Source organism: Juglans microcarpa x Juglans regia, chromosome 5D (genome assembly GCF_004785595.1).
Source record: "Juglans microcarpa x Juglans regia isolate MS1-56 chromosome 5D, Jm3101_v1.0, whole genome shotgun sequence".
Taxonomy (NCBI): domain Eukaryota; kingdom Viridiplantae; phylum Streptophyta; class Magnoliopsida; order Fagales; family Juglandaceae; genus Juglans; species Juglans microcarpa x Juglans regia.
In genome coordinates, this window is record NC_054602.1 from 12,582,050 (window position 1) to 12,605,216 (window position 23,167).

General features: G+C 35.9%; 2 protein-coding genes across 11 annotated transcripts in view; one reads left to right on the forward strand and one right to left on the reverse strand.

Annotated features, from left to right (window-relative positions):
• LOC121266550 (tobamovirus multiplication protein 1-like) overlaps positions 1 to 7,725 on the forward strand; it is a 30,484-nt gene extending 22,759 nt beyond the window's left edge. The window contains exons 9-14 of one of the 4 annotated variants that reach the window (XM_041170412.1): positions 1,457 to 1,521; positions 1,703 to 1,777; positions 1,877 to 1,952; positions 4,883 to 5,040; positions 7,381 to 7,441; positions 7,474 to 7,725. In XM_041170412.1, the coding sequence (XP_041026346.1) occupies positions 1,457 to 1,521; positions 1,703 to 1,777; positions 1,877 to 1,952; positions 4,883 to 5,040; positions 7,381 to 7,422 (416 nt within the window). In that variant the 3' untranslated portion in view covers positions 7,423 to 7,441; positions 7,474 to 7,725. The other 3 variants (XM_041170413.1, XM_041170414.1, XM_041170411.1) reach the window with 3 other exon arrangements.
• A 427-nt stretch (positions 7,726 to 8,152) lies between these two features.
• Positions 8,153 to 16,249, reverse strand: LOC121266552 (mitochondrial inner membrane protease subunit 1). 7 transcript variants are annotated; one of them, XR_005940827.1, is made up of 6 exons: positions 16,042 to 16,249; positions 15,733 to 15,957; positions 15,091 to 15,201; positions 9,863 to 9,926; positions 8,660 to 8,999; positions 8,287 to 8,344 (listed from the first exon to the last, which is right to left on the reverse strand). XR_005940827.1 is itself a non-coding variant. In XM_041170416.1 (5 exons), the coding sequence occupies exons 1-4, from the start codon at positions 16,165 to 16,167 to the stop codon at positions 9,864 to 9,866; spliced, it is 525 nt and encodes a 174-aa protein (XP_041026350.1). In that variant the 5' UTR covers positions 16,168 to 16,249; the 3' UTR covers positions 8,153 to 8,344; position 9,863. The 7 variants fall into 7 exon arrangements, 2 of the variants coding, with proteins under 2 accessions (XP_041026350.1, XP_041026349.1); XR_005940828.1 differs by having other exon boundaries at positions 8,294 to 8,344; positions 8,660 to 8,752; XR_005940829.1 differs by lacking the exon at positions 8,287 to 8,344 and having other exon boundaries at positions 8,654 to 8,752; positions 8,842 to 8,999.
• Between the last annotated feature and the right edge of the window lie 6,918 nt (positions 16,250 to 23,167).

The window sequence follows — 23,167 nt, forward strand, 5'->3', positions numbered from 1 at the left end:
ATATTGCACCTTTGTGGGAGGTAACTTGGTTACATGGAAGAGTAAGAAGCAAACAGTAGTAGCTCATTCTAGTGTAGAAACTGAATACAGAGCAATGGCTCAAACTACTAATGAGCTGACATGGTTGCAACACTTTCTTCAAGAGATTGGGTTTCCAGCTCCTGTCCCTCTTCAGTTATTTTGTGATAACCAAGCTGCAATGCATATTGGGTCTAATCTTGTATTTCATGAGATGACTAAACACATTGAGATTGATTGTCACTTCATTCAGGATAAGATACAAAGTGGTGACATTTCTACACCCTTTGTGAAGTCTGCTGATCAACTTGCAGATATGTTTACCAAACCGTTGTGTTGTAGTCGGTTAAAGTTTATTTGTTTCAAGCTAGGTTTATATGATATATATGCCCCAGCTTGAGGGGGAGTGTTAGAGGACATGGTTGTAATTAGTATAGTTTATGAGTGTACAATAGTCATTTGTATGTAGTATGTATAGGAAGTTGATTGATTGTTAATGAAGATATGAATTCATTCTCTCTCTCTATGTTTGACTACAATCAACATGCTATACTTGTGGATGGCTTCTGATTTAAGTTTCTCTAGCTTAAGTTCTGAGGACTTCCTTGATCTTTTTACTTTCTGTAGTTAGGTATATCTGATGTATACTCCCATAGTACTTTGATAGTGCCTTTTTTATAATGAACTAAAATTTGCTCATAAAAAAAACAGTGGGAGGTATTATAGATCATTACTTACCAAGTGGGTTTGGATGTGGTTTTTGGCCTTAAGAGTCAGTAAGTATATATGAGCTAGGTATGTTGATATGACAATTGAATAGTTGACATGGATGCGATGGCAATGATGACAAGACATCTAGTGCCTTACTTGGTGATGAATGATTTTGCTTTTTCATGAGTTACTATCTTCCAGCACAAGATTTTGTTAAGCACAAATGGTTGAAATGATACATATTGTGGATGGATGAATGGAAACCTTCTTTCCTTTTTAATGCAAATTAGTACTTGGTTTTTCCTTTTTCAAAAGAACAACCAATTAAGCATCCGCATAAGAGTAAAAAATGTTGCAATGATATTGCTCCCAAGGAGGATGTCTGCAGCTGATAAATTTACATCACAAAGGCAAATTACAAAGTTCAACTATGTTATCTTCCCATCAACATTTCTTAATATAATAATATAAAATGTACAACAATTTTTTACTTCACTACACAATAGAACCAGTGTGCAGGATGGGGCGATTTAGTGGCAAGGCTTAGTTTTAACTGACACTTTGTTGTAGGACTAGCAGGGCACCTTCGCGATCCACTTAATGTCCTATCAAAATGAAATTTTAGTTTTTGATGGCTGCCCTTTTCATTTTTAATCTTTTTTCTCTCCATTGTTGCTGATTTTCTTGACAATTTTCTTCTTAACTTTGTGCATTGAGTTTCATTCAGGACTTCTATTATGCTTGAAGATTAGCAAAGTTAGATCTGAGCAAGCTTCATCTGAAATGTGGAAGGTATCAAATCTGTTGGTGTTTCATGTATTGTTATCATTACTTTTGTGAGTATGATAGCCAATACTAGATAAGTTTCATCTAGTGGCTCCGTCGTGGTATTACAAAAAGCCTGTTTATTGACTTGTGTATATAGGGTCATTTGTCTTTGTATATTTATACTAGTATTCTTTTCTCTGCACAGTTTGCAGGTGTAGCTGTTGTTTCTTTGCTCTGTTTCACTTCAAGTTCTTTTGTAGCTCTTTTAACTGATATTCCGGTACAGACTTGACTGTTGCTCTAAATTCCTTCAATATTAAAAAATTGCCAACTTTGTCTAATAACTTTCTCTAACTTTGTAATTTCATTATGGTTGCAGATGCTATATCACTGGTATCAACATCACGTAAATGTTGTTTGTGCATCTCTTTTACTGATTGTTTATTATTTTATAGGTATGGTTCTAATTTTCCATCCCAGGCTTTATTTTACATATAAAAAAAAATTTCCATCCCAGGTTATCGATTTGGCTGAAAATGATGGTGGGGCATTTTCAGAATTGGTTTATTTTGAACCTTTTATGTTTTGTTCACATTATTACTGATCCTCCCATCTCTTCACATCTTATCTTGTTCTTCCTTTATTTCTTTTCTTGGTGGCATTCCCTCGATTTCTGCTACCTGCAACTATCCTGGTTGATTTTGCACTATGCTTTGCAGGAGGGGTACAATTTCTCCATGCTCAAATCATTCTCCATAACACTATGGAGTGTTTTTATATATATATATATATATATATATATATATATATATATTTATATATAAGTAACTACGGAGCGTTTTTAAGTTAATTTGTTGGCAGATCTGACTTGGGCTTGTTTGGAAATAGATCTCATTCCAAAATTTTCATCTCATCTCATCCCATTCCATCTCTTTCCCAAACATAATTCAAATACAAAATTTTCAAACTAATCATTACAACTTTCCAAAACTTTCAAACAAAAAATAAAAAATAATTCAGTTTTTTCAAATCTCCTAACAAAAATAATATTATAAAACTATATTCAAACAAAATTTTAATGTTATAATATTTTTTATTCAACTTTTTCTCTTTCCTTTTCCAAAACCCAAAAAATACTCAACTCAAATTATCTCACTACTATTCACAAACTATCTCACTACTATTCACAAATGAGATGAGATGAGAAATCTGTGAATAGTAGTGAGATAATTTGTGAATAGTATTGAAATGGTTGAGTTAAGATTTTTATGGGGTTTTGAAAAATGAGAGAAAAAATTGAATAAAAATATTATAAAGTTAAAATAATATTAGAATATAATTTTTTTAATTGTTTTGAGATTTGAAAAAGTTGAATTGTTTTTTGTGTTTTGTTCGGAAGTTTGGAAAAGTTGTAATGATTAGGTAATAATTAAATGAAAAAATTATTTATAAAAAAAATGATTAAATGAAAAATTTGAAAATTTGAAATTGAAAAATGTTTGTGTTTGAATGGTGTTTGGATGTTGAGATGAGATAGGATGAGATAGTTTGAAAGGTTTGTGAAACCAAACCAGGCTAAGTGTTCTTATATCTGCTGAAGGATGAGTCCTATATTTGCACTTATCAATTTCTAGAGTGGTCAAGGATTGAACTTGTAGGGGTCAAATCAGTAGCCTATAATTTAGCTAAGAGATAAGGCTGAAAACCAAGCTAAGAGATAAAGTCAAGAAGAGATAAGACAAGTTGACTCAGACTCGTAAGAGGAAAGATACAGACTCCTAAAAGGAAAAAAATTCATACTCTTAAAAGGAAAAGGTTTCACAAGGCAAGTAGAGTCAATCAGTCTAAGGAAATAGACCTCTATTAAGGAGGAGATCCCCCACAAATCGAATTAACTCTCCACAGGCTCTCCACAACAGCTCCCTACGTACAAACTCCACCACATATATCGACTCCAAAGGATCTTCCCTAAATCCCTCAATTATATTGTGAGATATGTGAGCCATGAGGGATTTGTAAACTCACCCATTATAGTGGGTTTCGCCCCCAAACAACCCGTGGACGTAGGCATTATGCCGAACCACATAAATCCCTGTGTCTCTCTCTATTTATTTTTGTTCGCTTATTTGTTATTTATTTTATGAATGAATGCGAAAAACACCGTATCGAAGCCCGAATCACCATCATGGGCCGGGGATAATCCTTTTCTCCCTTCCGGTCTGTTGTGCAAATTAAAGCATTAACAGAACCCATTGGCATATCTGACTGTCCTCGATATGATATTAAAAAAAACTATGATTTATATGAAAATGTTCATCGATTGATTTTCTGTTCAAGAGAGTGACTAGTTTTTCAAGAGAAGATGGTGTTTTGAAGGAGCAGTATGTAAGAATGAATGAGTGAAGGCTACCCTGGGGAGAGTTAAATATTTTGGTTGTGGAAGAGATCAGTTGCATCATCAAGGGAGGAAAAAATTAAGTTGGTTGGAGATAGGAGTTCATAAGGTTTGTCAAATTGCAGGTGGTAAATCAGAGGCAGTGATCTGTAGCTACTTTTGGAAAGATTGTGAATATTTACTTATCTGCCAAAGAGGTGAATGTGAGGTGGAGAGTGATTACTTAGCAAGGTTTGTAGTGAATATGGAATCATTCAAAGGAATAGAGCATCAATGATGCTCGTGTAAACTTTAGACATACATAGTTGAGAACTTCAGCTCGTTCCTAGATGATGTAAATTTCGTCATTTATTAAGAGAAAAAGCTAAAAGCTCTCGCAAAAATTTAACCCACAGATCCAAAGACCACACCTCACACTTTTTTGTATCTTTATTGTTATTTTTTGGTATGCCCTTACGTATTTGGTTTAATTTTTATTTTTTTCAATTCATTTTTGCCTCAACCTCACACAATTCCTGTAAACACAAATAGCTCACATCTTATATTTTGAAGTTAAAAATAAGAAGGCTCTTCTATTATTCTGGTTATGAAACTTGATTGAGTAGTTTTAATTGTATCTGGTTACATGCCAGTTGTTGCTCCAACACAAAAATAAGTAGTGCCGGGTGTTCTTTGGGCATCTGCTATAAATTTTAATGGGCCGAGTTTACATGATTTCTTAGTATCTTTTTCTATTTCTAATTAAGGTGTTCCTCTTGTATATGTACATGGGCAATGTCTACTTCTTTTGACGTTACCATTATGGCATTGTAGTGGACAAAATACGGTATTGTTGACAACATTTTTTTTTTTTTTTTATAAGTGTATTGTTGACAACATTTAAGCAGGGCATAACATGAACTTGCTCTATAGTAGGGATCAATCAATACAATCTTTCTGAAGAAGTAATGAACTTAACAGTAACTTATTGTATGAAGATCATGCTGTCAGGTTCATCAATACCCTCAGCCTTTATATTATGGATCATGAGAGAATTACCGCCATCAATAGTAGCTAACATACGAGAAGCAAGTACAATAGCTTTCATTGCTGATAGTTCACTTTCAGTGCATCATCCTTGGTGCTGGACAGCTGCAACACAGAATCAGGTTTGCGCATCCTTTTTGCTGGTTCATTCATTGATGCAATGTTTATGAACTAAATTTTTTATGACTACTGATGTGGAACTCTCAACCTTACTACATTATTTGTGGGGTGCTTTTCTTTTCAATGAGGACTCTCTCTCTCTCTCCCTCAAACATAAAGGGCGCTAAATGGAAGAAACCAAGTTAGTCAGCATCATTGGTTGCTGATCCATAAATTCTTAATGGCTGCCCTTACACAAAAAAGAATGGTTAGGATCATCTTGGACTAAATTAACGGTTATTATTTCAAAAGGAAATTGTAAATCATATTTGCAGTAGTCACATATACCTATTTAATTATAATTGAGTTTAGGATTTTCAATTAGCCGGTATCATCTGGTGATGGCATAAAATTGAGGAGATAGTTTTTTTTTTTTTTTTTTTTTTATAAATAAGAATCTTTATTGAGTAGAATGAAACTAGGCAATGCCCAAGTACACAGGAAGTATACAAAGTGAGACACCTAATTACATTCTATTAAGCTGAAAAGAAGATAGGAACTCATGGACATTCTCACCCTTTAGTACAATAGCAGAAAACCACTGTAAAAGAGAAAATATAAAAAAATTCCAGATTTCCCGTACTGCACGCTCCTTGTTGTTAAAGCACCTATCATTCCTTTCTAGCCATATACACCACATTAAGCACAAGGGTATCATTCGCCACACTGCTGCCAGTTGAGCACTATTATGCCTCCTGTTCCAGCATGCTAGTAGTTCCACCACACCCTTAGGCATGACCCAACTCAGTCCGGCTCTATTGAGGATACCATTCCATAACTCTCCAGCCACCTCACAATGTAGAAGCAAATGATCTATCGATTCCCATTCTTTTTACACATATAGCACCACTCCGTGACCACCATACCCTGCTTCCTCAAATTGTCAACCGTCAAGATCTTCCCATGCGCAGCTGTCCAAGTAAAAAACGCAACTTTTGGCGGCATTGAGACCTTCCAAATACTCTTCCATGGAAAGAATGTGGACGGCTGGCTTGTCAAAGCCTTGTAGAAGGACTTAACTGTAAACTTTTTTCTCCCATGTGAATCCATGACATACGGTCACCCTCATTTCCTCCTAACTTTGCTGAATATGAGTAGCCGTAAAAATCTGTCATCTCATCAAGTTCCAATCCTGAGCATTTCCAGTAAATGTGACATTCCAAGTAACCATCCCGTTGGCACGACACAAAACATCTGAAACTGCAGCTTGCTGATTTCCAGCCAAATTAAATGCAGCTGGAAAGGCAATAGAAAGAAGACTCTCCCCACTCCAAGTATCTAAACAGAAATGATTCTTGCTCCATCCCCCACCTCAAACCTAATATGTTTTTCACAGGTGTTCCACCCCTTTCTAATAAATTTCCATAAACTTACTCCATAAGACCCCCTACCCTCCTTAGAACACCATCCCCCCACTCACTACCATACTTATGATCAATAACCTCCCTCCAAAACGAATTCCTCTCCATATTAAGTTCCTCACCCTTTGAGGAGATAGTTAAAACAGTATGTGATGGTGGAATCCAAAACAAATGATAATATTTTCTTCTAGACAAGATTGAATATATTGAGTTAGAAGCAGAAACAACAGTCAGATGAAATGGCATCTATATCAGAGTGGATTAGTGTTAAAGCAACATAAAACGTGGAAAGATGAGAAGGAACCAGTAAAGAGTGATTGGTTTCCAATATTTTACACTGCAGTGATTATGCAACACCACTACTTGAGTCAAGTTGTAAGCTATAGATAAAATGGTTGCCAAAAGACATCTGAATCAATGACAATCCATTTGACTTGCTGCCAAGGTCTACAAATGAAGCTGTATTTCTACTAAAAGCATTGCAGTTATTTAGGGAAAAGGCACAAATCTAGACTAACGCTCATGATCCCAAACATGGTGTTTCTAACAAGCTTGGTTCTATACTCGACAGTTAAGATGCAGCATGTTGGTTGATTATTTTCTTACAAGTTTGCCTGAAGTAGTAGACCTGTATTCCTTTTGTATTATGCATTGGTGCAGTACATATCTCGTATTCTTTGGTGCCTATTAGTAGCTTTTCCAATATGATGCGTTGGTCCGGAAAGGTAGGAGGTAGGGAAGGAAAAGGGGGAGAAGCTTTTCGAGGCTGTTCTTATTAACTGTGAAATACTATTTTGCATGTTTTGGTCTAGTCATTTAGATTTATGCATGGACAAGAGACAAGATTTTCTTTCTTCTCCCCTCCATTTATGTATGTATGCAATGCATTTATGTGTAAGATCATGAGTACAAGGCTTTTTTCCACCATTTGTGATTTTTTAGTTTTGCCCGTGCAGATATCAAGAGCCAGTCCTATATAATTGACTTTCTGAATGCAAATGACTGCTCGCTTTCTGCTAGACTAGTGAAGAAGGTTGACATTTCTGAATGGAGAATGGTGTGAACGTGACACAGATGGTATTAAAATAGACTGCTGAGTTACATCCTTTGATGGCAGTCGGAGTACGACCTCAAGGTTGCTGATTGCCTCGGTTTTGACATTATTAGCATGTGTTTACCGACTGTATGTTGTCAAAATGTATATAGTGACAGTATCCTAATCAAGGGATTTTCTACTTCTCCAGTTACAAAAAATTTTAAATGCTGATTGTTCCTAATCAGGGAATCCATCGCCTTTGTTTGATTTTCCTATATTTTGTTGTTTCATGGCCCTTGCTTTATAAACTGATTTGTGCTCCTTGTAAAACCGGACAAAACGTGGACTTGGTTTACATTTGATTGCAAATGAGGTTCTCAACTTTACGTAGGGCCCCCTGCATTTTTAATGGAAGTTTTTTACTTCTCCCAAAACAAAACAAAATGCATGCCATTCTCACAATGGAAAAAAAATAAAAGATTAATTACAAATTCGGTTTTCACAATTTTGCAAATGAGGTCTACATTGTCAACTTTGGTAGAATTGATCCCAAGTTATTCTACTCTAAGCCGGGTTATACAACACACTTAGTAAAGTACTTATATAATTTAATTTAATTTAAAAAATAAATCTTAAAATTTGAATCTTGCTAATCAAATTTTACCATATAGATGGTGAGCTTTACACACCTGCTTAAAAATCGAGTAACTCAAACTTAAAAGAACTCACAATTAAGTATATTCATATAATCCTTTGCGATCCAACAAACATCATGAACAAGTATAAAATCCAAAGACTACAACAGAGCTGATAATTCGGCTCTCCAAACAGGTTAACTCTAATGCACCGCAGATGTAGGGGAGATGGTACCTGCATTTCCAAAAGTTTTCAACGAGTATATCAATTGTTAATTTTGCCTTTATCCACAATCAATTTTATACTTAATGTTGAAAGAAAATGAACTCCAAAAAAAAACGTATTTTAAAATCTTATCCTCCTTTTTTCACAAAAGATTTTCAAGAGACGTGAAACACAACCCATGCCAAGCGCACAAAAAATGTGCAACATGCATTTGACAAATTAACTTCTCGGTTAGAAAAGAAAAAGAAAATATTGCCAATTCGACGAAAAAATAATAACCTTTATGACACATAAGAAAGTCGCCTAAAACTTAGAAGTGCTTACATGGCTCATGTGATTAACAAGAAAAAATGTGCTAGGCACCAAACAGAACTAACTCAATAGTGTATCAGATCACTGAAAGCAGCTACCAAAAGCCTGCAACATGCATTTGACAAATTATTTTCTCAGGTTAGGAAAGATAAAAGAAAATAAAGTGAGATAGGAACAAGCAAACGGTGAGAAACCATGCAAGTTCTTCACGATCTCCATTTGCTACTAAACCATTAAAACTTTTATTTCCATTTAAGTCCGAATAGCTTTAGAAATTGATAACTTTAAACTTTGCAGGGCTTCACGTTAGGACCACTGGGAAGGTAATGGCATTGGCCATTTTTCTTGGATCCTGAACATAATAATCATAAAAATTCTTAATATTAGAGATTTACAATGCAAAGCAATCTCTATATACGTTTATCCTTCCAACCTTCCAGTTTGGTTTTAAATAAACTTCACAAAATGTAGAAATTATTGCCCCTTCCTTTCCTCGCATCATTTTCTCTACTCTAACCACTATTCTATTAAAAGCCAGAACTAACATAATTTTCTCTTCATAAAAAGAGAATTTGGTTTTGTAAAACAAAGATCTAATGCCTTTATAGAAAAAGCAAATTGTATTAACATTATGAAGTGTGTGATATGATAGAAGACAGAAAAAGGTTTTCCATACTTTGCCTAACTGCAACTAAAACATTGGCTTCTTTCATCATAAAACCAAAGACTCTGACATTGACAATCCCTCACAGAAAGATTGTTGTTTTTCTTTGTTTGCTAAACGAAACATTTTTTTTCTACACTGTTAAATAGAGGAATATCAACAACTGGAACTGTAGGCATCAAGAGAGGTTTTAAGAAACAAGCAAGAACATGTAAGACGATGTCTGAATATACAGTCAAACTAAAAAACTAAAAGCATTTTACTTATAATTACTTGTGAAGATTTTTTTTTTTTTTTTTAATACTTGAAAAGAAAATATATATATATATATATAAATAAAAATAAAAAAAAAAATAAAAAAGAACTCTTTTTTGCTTATAGTTACTTGTGAGGAAGATAAGCTTTTATATCTGTCTATAGAACAATAACTGCAACTGCACCTTTTACGATAAGGCCTCATAATTAAGCACATGAGCCCTGACAATGAAGATTAGAGAAATACATGCATTCCTAAATGGTGGTTCAAAAGTATGATTGCTTATAAAGAGTACCTTAGAGATCTGGATTCTTCATTCCACTCTGTCCCAAGAAACCAAATTCTTTAGGTGGCCATATCTACAGACAAAGTGAGCAGAGATCTAAAAAAAGAAAACCCATGCAATCATAGAATTGGAATGGCAAAATCTAAGAAAAGATAGCTCTTCCGCACAATATTATGTCTTTTTGGCTGCCTCAACTTACAGCACGAAAGTCCCAGAGGTCATCACATGGGCCTCAGCTTCTAAAATCTAGCAAGAGATAATTTCAGTCACTCAACTAAGATGATATCCTAATTGCGTCGATGGCCATCATGCTTTCAGGATCTCTAATAAAGGTTATAACCAGTGGCTTTTGCCATTTGCTGTCAACCTTATGCAATCATCCTCTTAGGTTACACCTTAATAAAACAAGGCTTTGATAATTTTTCTTGTTTTCATTATGTGAAGAAGTCAAGACTTCACTTCTGCCCTACAACTGTTAAATCACAAATAAGATGATTTAGAAAAGCTGATCGGTACTTAAACGTGGGAATTACACTATAATTTACTTTGCACTTCATATAGATATCGTATTGAAGAGAGCATGTTACGTAACTACCTTGAATAGGCGATATAGAACTTCCTTTCAGTTGATGCCACCTCATCCTATAAGACTTATATCGATCTTGAAGTTTGTTCATGAACTTCTAAATATACAGGGAATTTATAACCTTTGCATAGTTCTCCTGTAATGCCTCATCCATCTCAATTGGCTACCCTTATTCTATAGAACATACGAACTAATACCTTGGATTTAGAATGAGGGTGGTGAATACAACCCCGCGTTGCCTGAAAGGCAGAAGTTTGACCAAAGTTTTGATTTTCGTTTCTTTCTGGCAGGAATGGTCGGGTGGTGAATGAAAACCCACATTGTTTGAGAGGCAAAAGTTCTTACCAAAGTTTTGATTTTTGTTCCGTTCCGACGGGAATGGCAGGAATTTTCTGTGCCGGATCAGTAATCGGCGCAGTTTAAATAGATGTTCCATTCCAGGTCAAATTCCATTACATTCTGGCCGAATTCCGGTGTTTTGGCGGGAATATGTGTTTCAGTCCAGAATTAATGTGTATGGCAATTTGGTAAATTTTTTGAAATGGTAGGAACGAACTTGTAATTTTCTGATTTCTTTTTCTCCTTATCCCTGTGAGCCTGCGATGAAGGCAAATCAATTTCACTTTCCCCCAATTTCCTAATCCCTAATTTCTCTCCTACCCTACGCCAGAAACCTTTCGGCCACAACAACTCATTTACTCGGTCCACTCCGTCACAGCTCCTCTTGCTCCACTGTAGGTCGTCATCGATCTCCATTCTACAGGTTCCTTTCTCTCTCTTTAGTTTTTTGCAAGCATACAATGTCTATTTTCCATTTACAAAGCTGATTTCTAACTTTAAGGCGTTCTTCCTTCTCATTCAAGCCCTTTACATTCCGTGACATCATTTTTCCATTGCCCATCCCTTCAATCTTCCACGGTTAGAGCTTTTCAAACTTGCTCCATCATTTACTACTCAGTCAAGTCTTTTTTAGTTCTCTAGCTCTCTTCTTAGCTAATGTGAGCTCCCCAGGTGAGGCCGAACGTGTCTATCCAGCCTTTGTGGCTGCAAGGAGAGCTATGACTTGGTCCTTGAAGCCGTCACATAAGATTCCCACGCAGTGTTGAACCTCCTTTGCTTTGTGTAAGACCCATTATGAAACCTGGATGCTACTATTTTTGCTTGTATGTAGGGAAGACAATGGAGTTGGTTCTTCCCAACATACATCTTCACTTACCAAGGGGCTCACTTGTACCACACCCACTCTGTCTGAGACAAGACCGAGCACTTGAAAATACTCCCCTCAAGCCCATCCGAGTCAAACACAACCATCGCAGTCTTAGTAATTTCCGTTACCACTGTGTCATACTCTTCACGACCCCTCTCCTCTGTTTGATCAATTCCTAGGCTCAAAAGACCTCCCATTTCCAACAATGACACATTTTGGAGTGGTGCAAAGGTGTTCCCATCAGTTTGGAGAGTCCAACCGACAATTCTGTGTTAAAAACAAGCCCGATGTCCATTGTGGTTTTCACCGGCATTGCTGCCGGCACCACATTGGCCTGGATACTGGCCATTGGCTCACCTTCCTCCATCAGTCAGTTCTATGATGTCCCCGTCCGGTATATCATCGGTACCAATGAGTTTTCAACATTGGATGTGTGTTTTACGGCCATAACATTTGTCATCGACGTTATCACCATCAAAGCATCCACAGGGGTGCTAGCCACCTGCTCGCGGTGTTCTGGCGATGATTACTGTGCATCCCCTCCCGAAGAGTCATCGACACCGAAGACTTTCCAGAGGACGACTCGGTTTTGAGCTATGTGAACCCAAGTTTGACCTGCTAACTTTAGATTGGTATATGGACTTTTTGTTTCCCTTTCTCGGTCCATGAATAACGGGGCCCATTTGTATTCATTTTTGCTCCCAAGCCCAGTTTTGAGTCCAAAGAGCCATAACCATTAAATTGCCCTGTTTGCTTTTGGGCCAGGGCCATTCCATGGCCCAGTTTGTCGTCCACTCTCCTTATAAGCCTATTCATTGCCTCTCTCACTTCCAGCAGTTGTTTTTTCAAAGAGTTGAGGTCCTTGGACACACTCTTGCACAGCTGGCAGTTGCGATTTTCATGTTTGCCTTGGAGCTTTGAACCACATCCGATTCAAAATATGTCCTTTTTGGGTGTTCTGTACTCTTTCCAATAGATACAACCCCACCCTCCATATTTCCATTTATGCCCCTATTTCGACGTTGCGCCCATGTCAGACCTTCTAGCACCAACTTGTTTGATCCTCTTGCAACCATGCTCTCCCCTACTATTGGAAGCTTTTCTTTATCATCTTCTCTTATCAGTAGTGCTCTTCATTCTTTTTCTCCCTCTCCTCTATTTGGCACACCTGAAATACTATTTTCTAGGGCTCAGTCACATAGCTCCCTAAGCTCCAAGGCCATATTCCTCCATACCTTCCCTTCCACTTCTTCATGGATCATAAGGATGGCTTGCTTTCCAACCCCCATTGTATTCTATTACTACCAAATACCTCCTGTATTCATTAGAGCTACGTTATGCTATAAAGGCTCTACTACCATCATGAGAGGTTCTTATAAACTCCTTCTCATCAAACCAGGAGCACTCCTCTAATGTCTTTACTACCCATTTCACAGTGAAAGTACCCCATACAAGCTCCTCCATCACCTTTCTGCCTCTCTCTACAATGCGCACCCATCAACCACTTACACCAATAGTTCTAAAAATTTTGCTTCTAAGAGGATCAACTTTGATTGTCCCATCCTTAAAAGATGACATGATGACACCCCTTAATACTAAGAAAATTACTAACACCAGCAAGAATCATTGAGAAAGGACAATCGTACGGAGAGAACTCATACTTGGAAAACTCAATTGTAACATTTTTACTTATGTGAGACTTTTATTTTGGCAGAAACATAAAAAAGGAAAGAGATTTTTTTGGATCCAATCAACCTTGAAAATATCAACATGATGGAGGAAAGGGTGAGTGAAGAATCAGAACTTATTGATGGAGAAGACTTGGCTTGGGCAAATCTTGAGGAGCTATTAGGCTCAATAAATTTGGAAGACGATGATAATGTGGGTCTTGATGTTGATGATGGTGGTGGTGATTGTGAAAAAAATATTTTGATTAACGTTTCGAATTTTGATCCTTATTGTCTTTTAGATGAGAATGAGTGATTATATTTTTTAATAGTTGGATTTAGAACTTAGACGTATTATTGAGTTTTTCACTTTCAGATATGCATGTTTTTAAGACTTGGATTGATGTTATTTTGGAATACAGTTTCTATATATATATATATATATATAATTTTTTATCTATATAATGTATCCACAACGACTATCCCAAAACATACCAGTATCGAAATATTCCGTTTCAGTACCTCAACCGAAATTGTCACCGGAACGGAATTCAAATTTTTGGTTCTTACAGCTTATAACAGTATCAGCCAACTCCAGACAAAAGTGTGGGACTTGAGTAGTACAACCTACAAAAAAGAGAAAGCCTAACAAGAACTTTTTTTTTTATATATATGTCGGAGAACCTCTCCAAGGCAATGCCCTTTGGAGCCACCCCTGCTGAGTAAACCCCGACCTCGTGCACCGCACCCTCGAAAGTTTTCCTACACGAAACTGGTTAAATCGCTGGTTTTTCATCAGGGGGTGTGGCCCCAAAGGATTATTTACACCCATGAGGTGTTGAACCTTGGACCTTGAAGGGAGTGATACCCCAAGACCAAGGCCTTCACTACTTGGGCCAACCCCTTGGGTGATATCCTAACGAGAACATGAAGGAGAATATGATACTCAGGATTTAGTAGGGGAGGATGGTAAATGAGATCTGACATTTGGAATGGAGAAGTTCTTGTGATTTATAACAATTCCAAAATGTTTCAATTGTAATATTGACTAGTCCTTTTGGTGTATAAGACTAGATGTAATCTTCCACAAAAGATAATTCTTATGCTATACAAACAGATACATACATGCATTCCTACTTACATACAAAAAATACATGCATGCATGCATTCATTGATAGATATATATACAAGGATATGCATGCACATGCAAACATTATCTTTTCGTTCCCTTTAACTAGTAATCAGCAATAATAAACAAATTAAATGCACTCTCTAATTACAAACATCCTGCTTAAGCACTGCATGCAATCCGATGTAACAAAAAAGAGTCTTCAATGTGCATTAGTTGGCCATTAGTTTTTAATACTACATTCATGCTTGAGCTTCTACTTAAGAAATGTTTCATATGTTTTGAATTTAAGCCAACCTATCCTGAACCCCTACAATGTATTCTAATTTTGTCAACTAGAACTGAATCTTCCATGATTTTTTCCTTGTAAATTCATTGAAAACCAAGGCAAAGGATTATACCCAACCTCAGAACCAAATTGGTAAGTTACTTGAGCTACGCTATTCAATATGTCACTGAATGAAAAGGGGAATGAAAGTCCATGACTCTTCCTGTACATCAGATATCCTAAATAACCAATCATCATGAAAGAAAATAAATAAGACCATGCTGACCATCTGTTATTTTGTTTCATTTTTGTGGCTGGAGTGAATTATACTAATTAAAGCTTCAATTCAACACAAAAGGGTCTACAGAAAGAAAATACACCTTGCAAAATGCTTTGCCTTCGAGTAGGCTATAAGGAACAGGCCCAACTTGTCTTGAATCTCTTGAGGCGTAGATGTTGTCTCCCTCAATCCAAACGTGTCCCTTTGGAACCTATAGAGAGATAGGAAGATGAGCGACACTATCATAACAAAGAACAACCTATGAGCTCAACAAGAATATCAAAAACAAAAACACCACACACGCCCCTTACGAGCAAATAATAATAATAGCAATAAATTAGGAATAAAAATCACAATCTCTTTACCGGTTAAGTAAAAGTCAGAAAAATACATAAAATAGAAAAGAAAAAAGTGGAAACCTCCCAAACCATTAAGGCAACAAAAAAGAAACCAGCCTTTGTTTTTATAGGCAATCAAGAGCTCTATTCATAAGAAAAAGGAGGGATAGCCCAAGTACACAGGAAGTATACATGGGATGATGAGAAGTACCCAACTAGGGTATACATGAGAAAAACCAGCCTTAAAACCCCATTCACCGAATGATTATCCCAGACAAAACAGGACATATCCAATCTTCAAAATCACTAGCGGAAGAGATCAAACCCATCAAACAGAAAACCATACCTGGCAAAACAAAACCCAAGAAAATAAATGGAAAAAGAAAAAGGTACATTGATCATACCACGACAATGTCGCACCTAGAACTGTTCTTGGGGTCGACAACGTACGTGACTGAATCACCCTCCATTCCCAGCAAGCGCTTAACTATCAACTTTCGAGGATCTTCAGGGGACCGTACGAGGACGACGTCTCCAGGTCGCACCTTGCCGAAACGGGTGGAGAGCCGCTCGGCAAGGAACAGATCCCCGGTAAGATTGAAGGTCGGGAGCATGCTGGGACCGTAGGCCTGCAGGCACAAGATCATCCATCATTTCAATACGTCTGGTCCGTTTTGGTTGCAACAAAGAGGGAACAGGTTGTTTTTACTTACAAGGGCGGCAGTACAGAGGTAAGTGTTGGTGACGTGAAGGCCGCAGAGGAAGTTGGCCACCGCTATGGTTCGATGCCATGCTTCTCTTACTATGCTCCTATGGTGCCACAGCTTCCTCAACACCATCTCTCTCTCTCTCTCTCTCTCTCTCTCTCTCTGTGAAAAAAGCTTTGTAATTAGGTTGTGTCCGAAACTTGCGGCAGCTATTGGACTATTGGGCTTTCGTTTCTTTTAGGGCCTCGTTTGCATTTAAAATTCACATCAATTTATTTTATTTTATTATTATAATTTTTTTAAATTTTTACACAAAATATAATAAACAATTCAACTTTTTCAAATGTCAAAATAATTTTTTCAAATTCTCACACAAAATATAATAAATAATTCTACTTTTATTCTACTATTCATAAACTATCTCAACTCATCTCTGAATCCAAATCACTCATAAAGTTTAAATCTTAAGATCAACGATTGTGCAGCTGCAGCCAGGCGCACAACTTACATGTCTATTAAACGCACGTTCTGTTTCCCCTCTCCGACGAAAAGGCCTTCACATTTTGAAAATGGAAAAATATCGGTAGCAGCCACTTTTGCACACTCTACGTGGTATTATCAAAACCACACATCTCTCAAATTCGAAATTACTACAGGACTGAGAGAGAGACAAAGATAAGAGAGAAAGTCGATGAGGGATGAGAGGTAGATCTGATGAGAGAGAGAGTCGAGGAGAGAGAAAGAGCCGACGAGAGAGAGCGCTAATGAGAGAGAGAGAGCCGCTGACGAGAGAGAGAGATGTTGGAGATAGAGATGATGAGAGAGAGAGGAAAAGAGAGGGGTAGAAGCCAGAAGGTCTAGTGCGTTTTGCACCAAAAAAACAAAAAACCAGAAGCAGTCATGTAGTGTGTAATGTGTGCGCAGCTACAATGGCTACTTTGTAGCAATACTCTTTGAAAATAACTTTCTTCCTCTCCTCCTTCCCCGTTTCTTTTCTTCCTATCCCCACCCTTCCCTGCATCGCCCCTCCCCTTCCCCCCCGCGAGCCCTCTTCAGTCTCCCCCAACCTCCAGCGAAGCCCTCGAAACTTGCTTTCTCCCCTACCCCCCGATCGACTACAAGTTTGGATAGCATCGTGAAGAGAGTGGCTTCTTCTTCTCTACGATTTCGACGTGAATAAGCATTTTTTCCAAACTTCTCGCATACTCTTTGTTATTACTCACTCACACTCAAATTCTCACCACTCATGCACACACATTTCAATTTTGTTCATATACAAATAGATATGAAATATATCTGAAATTTTTAGGGCTTGTAGTCGATCTAAAATTTGAAAATTTGCCCTAAATTACTGAAAGTGGATCTCAGAATCTAGGTTTGTAGGCGGTCTATACTTTGTAATTTGGCCCTATGGAGTATGTACCACCATTTATGTCCTAGAGTATTCTTTGTTGTGGGAAAATCGTGGTTATTGAATGATGTTAATTAATTTATCCATTTAGATTGTCAAGAAAACAGTTATCATATAGTGATGATACAAACCTATGCTTCAAAGTAAATAATACAGACTTGGAGTAGACAAATCATCATCACTATATGATACTGTTTTCTATTGTTTTGAGTGTAGAATATTGACAAAATCCTACTGGTCAATTGTTATGTTCTAATCATTCATGTAAGTATGCTAATCTAAGTGTTTCCTGTTTTATAAGCACCAAAGCTAAAATCATAATCATATTGATGTTAGATATATGAGACAGTTTTTCATTTCTTTTTGAATGGTTCGCAGCGAGAAGCAAGATGTCAATTCTTTATTGGGCACATATACTTCAATCGGTATTACTTGAGAAAATCTTGATAAGAGAGAATGAACTTCAGAAGAGAGAGGATGATTTATTGCTATGCGAGTATGAAGCTCCAAAACAAAAGGACAAACTAATAGAGAGAGAATGAGCTTCACAAACAAGAGGATGAACTTCGAATAAGGATGGTAGAGAATAGGGATGTACGTATATTATTGTGTTGATACTGGATCGTATCTCTTGTAATAGTTTTCGGTTGGCTCGGACTGTAGATGTATCGTGTTAGTTTTAAATGTAAATAGATTGATCGGATCCTAACATATATGATATATTCTCTACGAATATAATTATTACAGCTTATTATGGATATTAAGTTGACTTTTCTGTTTATTCAATTATGTTGCATTTATTTTTCTACGTTGGTAATTCGTAACTTATTTGAAGTCCCTCAAAAAGGTTATAAAACTCTTATCACTTGGATTTTTTTTTTTTCCACCACAACATTGTGTGCAGGATTAAATGTGGCATGGAAATGCTTATTGAGGATTTGGAGTTGGTAAGATTTTTGGAGTTGGCATGATTTTTGGAGTTGAATTGTGGCAAGGAAATGCCTTGGTAATTCCTGTATGTTGATCTAGAGGTTTGGAGTTGGCATGATTTTTGCACTCACAGTGTCGGAAGAAGCACATCTATGTCTGCCCCAATTTTGAAGTAACAGGAACTTGTCCTCAGGAAAATGCAACATTTTCTCTATGCATATCAAATTTTTGAGCCTGGAACAACATTTTTTGAAAAAAAAAAAAAAAAAAAAAAAAAAAAAAAAAAAAAAAAAAAGAAGAAACTCCCCACAAAACAATGACAACATTTTACTTGAAGGAGAATTTTCTCATTAATGACCTGTAAATGCCATAAAGCAATTTTGGGCATAAAGCAATTTTTTTTTTTTTTTTGGAACTCTGAGTTTCTTGTTTTCTATCAGAACAATTTTGTATGTTATTCGGGCATTTGCTCTGTTTGTACATTTACAAAAGCTACTACCCGTGTTTACAATACAAACATTAAAATACAAACTTTAGATACAAATTACAATAAAAGATTACAATTGTCAGTACCAAAGATGCATTATTAGTACCAAAGATGCATTATCAGTACTATATATTCTCAACTTCAAATACAAATTTCTCAATTGGAAATACAAATTTTTTAGATTCCCCAACTTCAACTTCTAGTGTCCTTTACATGTTGAACCTTCATTGTATGTACTTGTAGAAACAAAGGAAAAAACCATGTAACACTAATACATAACACTAGCAGCAGGGCTGAAAATTTGAAAATTCCTGCACTCTCACATGGTGGTCTTCCAACCTCCCCAAGTTAGTTGTTGTATGGGACTCGGACTGGCACAATGGGCCAATGCCTGATCATCTAGTTTTTTTTTTTTTTTTTTCTAATTATCAAAGAAATCATTTAATGAATTAAACTTTTTTTGCTCTTTGTGATAATGATCATTGTGTTTCTACAATAGAGACATGATGCCCATAAACCAGTCTGACGAAACTAATGATATAAGCAAATCATGGATAGGACCTATAATATAGTCTTGCTCCCTAAACTGTTTTTGAATACAGGGGTATCCAAGAGACATGAGTGACAAAGTCAAATGTAATACAAGCAAATGTGTCTCTCTATATTGTGTATATATGATTCACAAATGGGTATGATTTAGCGTACATTTCTCTCTTCTTTTATTCTTCTAAAACACGTATGGAGATTAGAACTCTTGACTTCATCCTCTCATTTACCACTTGCTATAAAATAAAACAATAACATCATGATATTGATTGAGATGCAACTTAAGTACTGACAAAATGACTGTTTAATTCCTGAGTTAATGTTGGTCAAGGTTCAAGTTCCTCAACCAAGCTGAATGATGTTTAGATGAGAGAGATCATATATATATATATATATATATCATGAGAGCATAAATCAAAAGATTCAGTGGCATAAATTGTCATTTTTATGTACAAACTATATGTGCAGATTTGAAGAAATGCAACATCCAACACAATTTAAAGATAAGAACATCAATCCGAGAACACCATATAATTTTCAAGGTTTAAACCGAGACATGCATCTAACACCATGTTGCATAATAACTTCCATCAACTTGAATCTTAAGCATTAATCACACAACTGAACAACATATTCATATTACAAGCCTAAATAGAAGCTAGATACATATTACTTATATATATATATATATATATATATTAAAAAAAAAAACTCAACATTTTCAATCTTCACACTCAAGTCATCAACAACTTACAAATAATGTGCTAACCAAAACTTCAAACCAACAAATATCATCACTAGCAACCATTATTGTATATATCACTTTAGGTTCGTGAGTTAGCCAAGATACCAGAAGCAAAAGGAGCAGAGTGGTAGGGATAAAACCTGAGAAAGGCAGTAGATAGATGCAATTTCGAAATTCAATGGTCGTTAATCAAAGTTACACGAAGTCGAACCTTAATCGGTCATTAATCAGATAAATTTATTGAGCAGTTAGTGCAAAGATTGTTACAAACTTATAGAGAAAATATGACTTCTCATCATTAACTGGCAAAGCTATCAAGAGCAACTTTAGAAGGGAATCAACACAAGAAATTAATGGCGGATAAGCATATGCAAGCGACTGTCCATCCCAACAAAAAATAAAATACAAATTATTGAGTATTTGGGAGTTAGCACTTGAAACAGGCAAAAAAAAGAGTCTCAAATAGCACGAGAGTTCAAAATATTCTGATCTACAAAGTAGTGAAAGAATTACACGCTTGTTATGAAATCAAGTCAAAGAAAAATTCTAAACCTCAAGCCCAAAAGGGCTAAGGAAGCGTCTGAACTCTACATACTGGGAAAAAAAAAGAGGAACTCACTAGTAAATGATGAAAACAGAGAACTTCAAATGGCATTTTTTTACGAGTAGCAAAAAAATAACATTTTTCTCAAAGAGAGAGGAGGACAACACCTACATTTCACCCAACACAAAAAATTAGTGCCTGAAACCGGAGGACAACACAATTAGGACTAAAAAATAATGCATCACAAATGACACAATGATTTCAAGAATCTGTATTTCATATCCTAGCATCTGGCTCCCTCTCATTTTTTCTACATTTTGCGACACACGAAAAGAGTTCACCAAGATAAACTTAAGAGCCATACGGAAAAGATTGACTACCACCATCAAGAATAAAAAAGAAACTGAAGTCCTATCTGATGCAAAGAAAATAAATTGCTAAACACCAGGGATGCTCATCTACATTTCCTTTTTCTCAGTGTGTATATAATCCGGGAAGAAGAAGCGAATACTCCAGTTCTCACTTTTCTATTCCCCAGTGTCTAAGCAACAAACACAGAAGAGCAAACTACCACTCGAAATGTAAGATACCAATGGCAAAAAGATCAAAATGTGTATCCAGGATCTAAAAGTACCTCAGTAGCAAGATATTCAAGAATCGCGGCAAGATAGATCGGAGCTCCAGAGCTTATCCTCTGAGCATAGTGATCCCTCTTCAAATACCGAGCAATCCAACCCACGAGGAATTGAAGCCCAGCCTTGATAGATTTTGAGACCGACTTCTTCCTGTCTCCATCTCTTCTACCTCCAGCTCCCCTTGTCGTCTTCACAGCCTCCATCGGAAAGGGAATCGAAATGTTCTTTGAAAATAACTGAAATGAAATCTCTTGGAGAGTGAAACTTTCGGGGCGCTAGTTTTGAATTTTGGAGTGGTGTGGAATGGAGAGGGCAGCATTCAAACCAATGAAAATAAAAAAGTGACACGTAAGGCGTGCTACGGATCAGTAGTGAAGAGTGACTGATCCGTAGCTTTACTCTTCTTTAAATTTATCTCTAAAATTTGATGAAGTCCATATTTTTCATAAATTTAAAACCTCTATAAAATTAATCATTGAATTACTTAAAATAATAATATAATATTATTTTTTTAATAATAATATTTTGAATTTATTTTTTTCATATTTTACAATTAAATTAATTATATGTTAATTAATAATTTAATTTGATATTTAAATTATTATTTCTCAATTTAAATATATTGTGACTCAAAATTAGGAAACAATAATTTCAGTAAATAAAATAATGGTTATAGAGTATGAACAGTTAATCTTTAAATTTAGAGATGAACTTAAATGTACAGTAGCTCAAAGTTGAATATTTTAGTATATGCTAAATTCAATGCAGTGATTTTAAACACAAATTCATCAAATTTTAAAGATGACACTCATTCAATGAGTCTAATGCCAATGCTCTAAGGTAACGACTAAATCAGGCTTAAAAGGCCCCAATTGGGCTTTAGGAAGAGATCTTTGTGGGCTCAGTCTTGCTGAAACTAGAGAACCAAAAACGCAAGAGATTTTTCCTTCCTTCTGTTTCAGAAGAGTGAAAAAGCCCTAAGAGCAGCCAACAAAATCGTAAACGGAAGCTGTGCATTTCGTTCCCGTCGACGTGAAGCAAAGCTGTGAACTTTCAACCTCAAGTAAAGGACCACATCTACTTTGCATTTGGAAAATTTTTTGTATTTGCATTTCAAAATTTTTGTGCATTTTTGTATCTACTTTGCATTTGCATTTCTAAATTTTTGTACATTAATCTGTTTGTGTTTGTATTTGAATTGAAGGCATTTATCTGTGGTTAACGAAATATCTATCACTACAACGGAATAGCAGTGAAATCACAAATCGATTTCACATAAAATGATCTCAGCTCAATCTAAATACAAGAGTTCACAAATGGGCAAATAAATTCCCTCACAAATCAAGATCTACGGAAATCAAGTGGTTCAAATACTAACTCAACAAGTATGAAAATAAAATTCAAAAGGAAGCTTTGTACCCAGATTACTCCAGACTAAAGAAGTCGTCATCGAGTGAGCTAGCCTTGGAGTGATGGGTTTATTTGGTTTGAAGAACAAAAGCGGTAGAGCGAGGAAGTCACCATCTAACGGAGGGTGAAAGCAGAGCTAGTTTTATAGTTAAATAAAATATTATTAAAATATTATTTTTATTTTAAAATTTAAAAGAATTAAATTATTTATTATATTTTATAACATTATTCATCCGGATTCCGGACGATACGTGGATATATCCGACTCAAAATCCGAGCTTCAAATGAAAAACTAAATATTATGTAAAAAATAATTAAAGTTAAAAACAATTAATTAATTTTTTAACTAAATGCATCTAAAAAAAATTTCAATATTTATATTCTATTATAAAATAGGCTATCAATTTATAAACATTAGATTTTC

Coding starts and splice junctions, on each gene's coding strand:
- LOC121266552 (XM_041170415.1), bottom strand. CDS start 16,167: ATGGTGTTGAGGAAGCTGTGGCACCATAGGAGCATAGTAAGAGAAGCA. Junction 15,958..16,041: donor ACCTCTGTACTGCCGCCCTT/GTAAGTAAAAAC, acceptor TTGTGCCTGCAG/GCCTACGGTCCCAGCATGCT. Junction 15,202..15,732: donor CTAGGTGCGACATTGTCGTG/GTATGATCAATG, acceptor ATCTCTCTATAG/GTTCCAAAGGGACACGTTTG.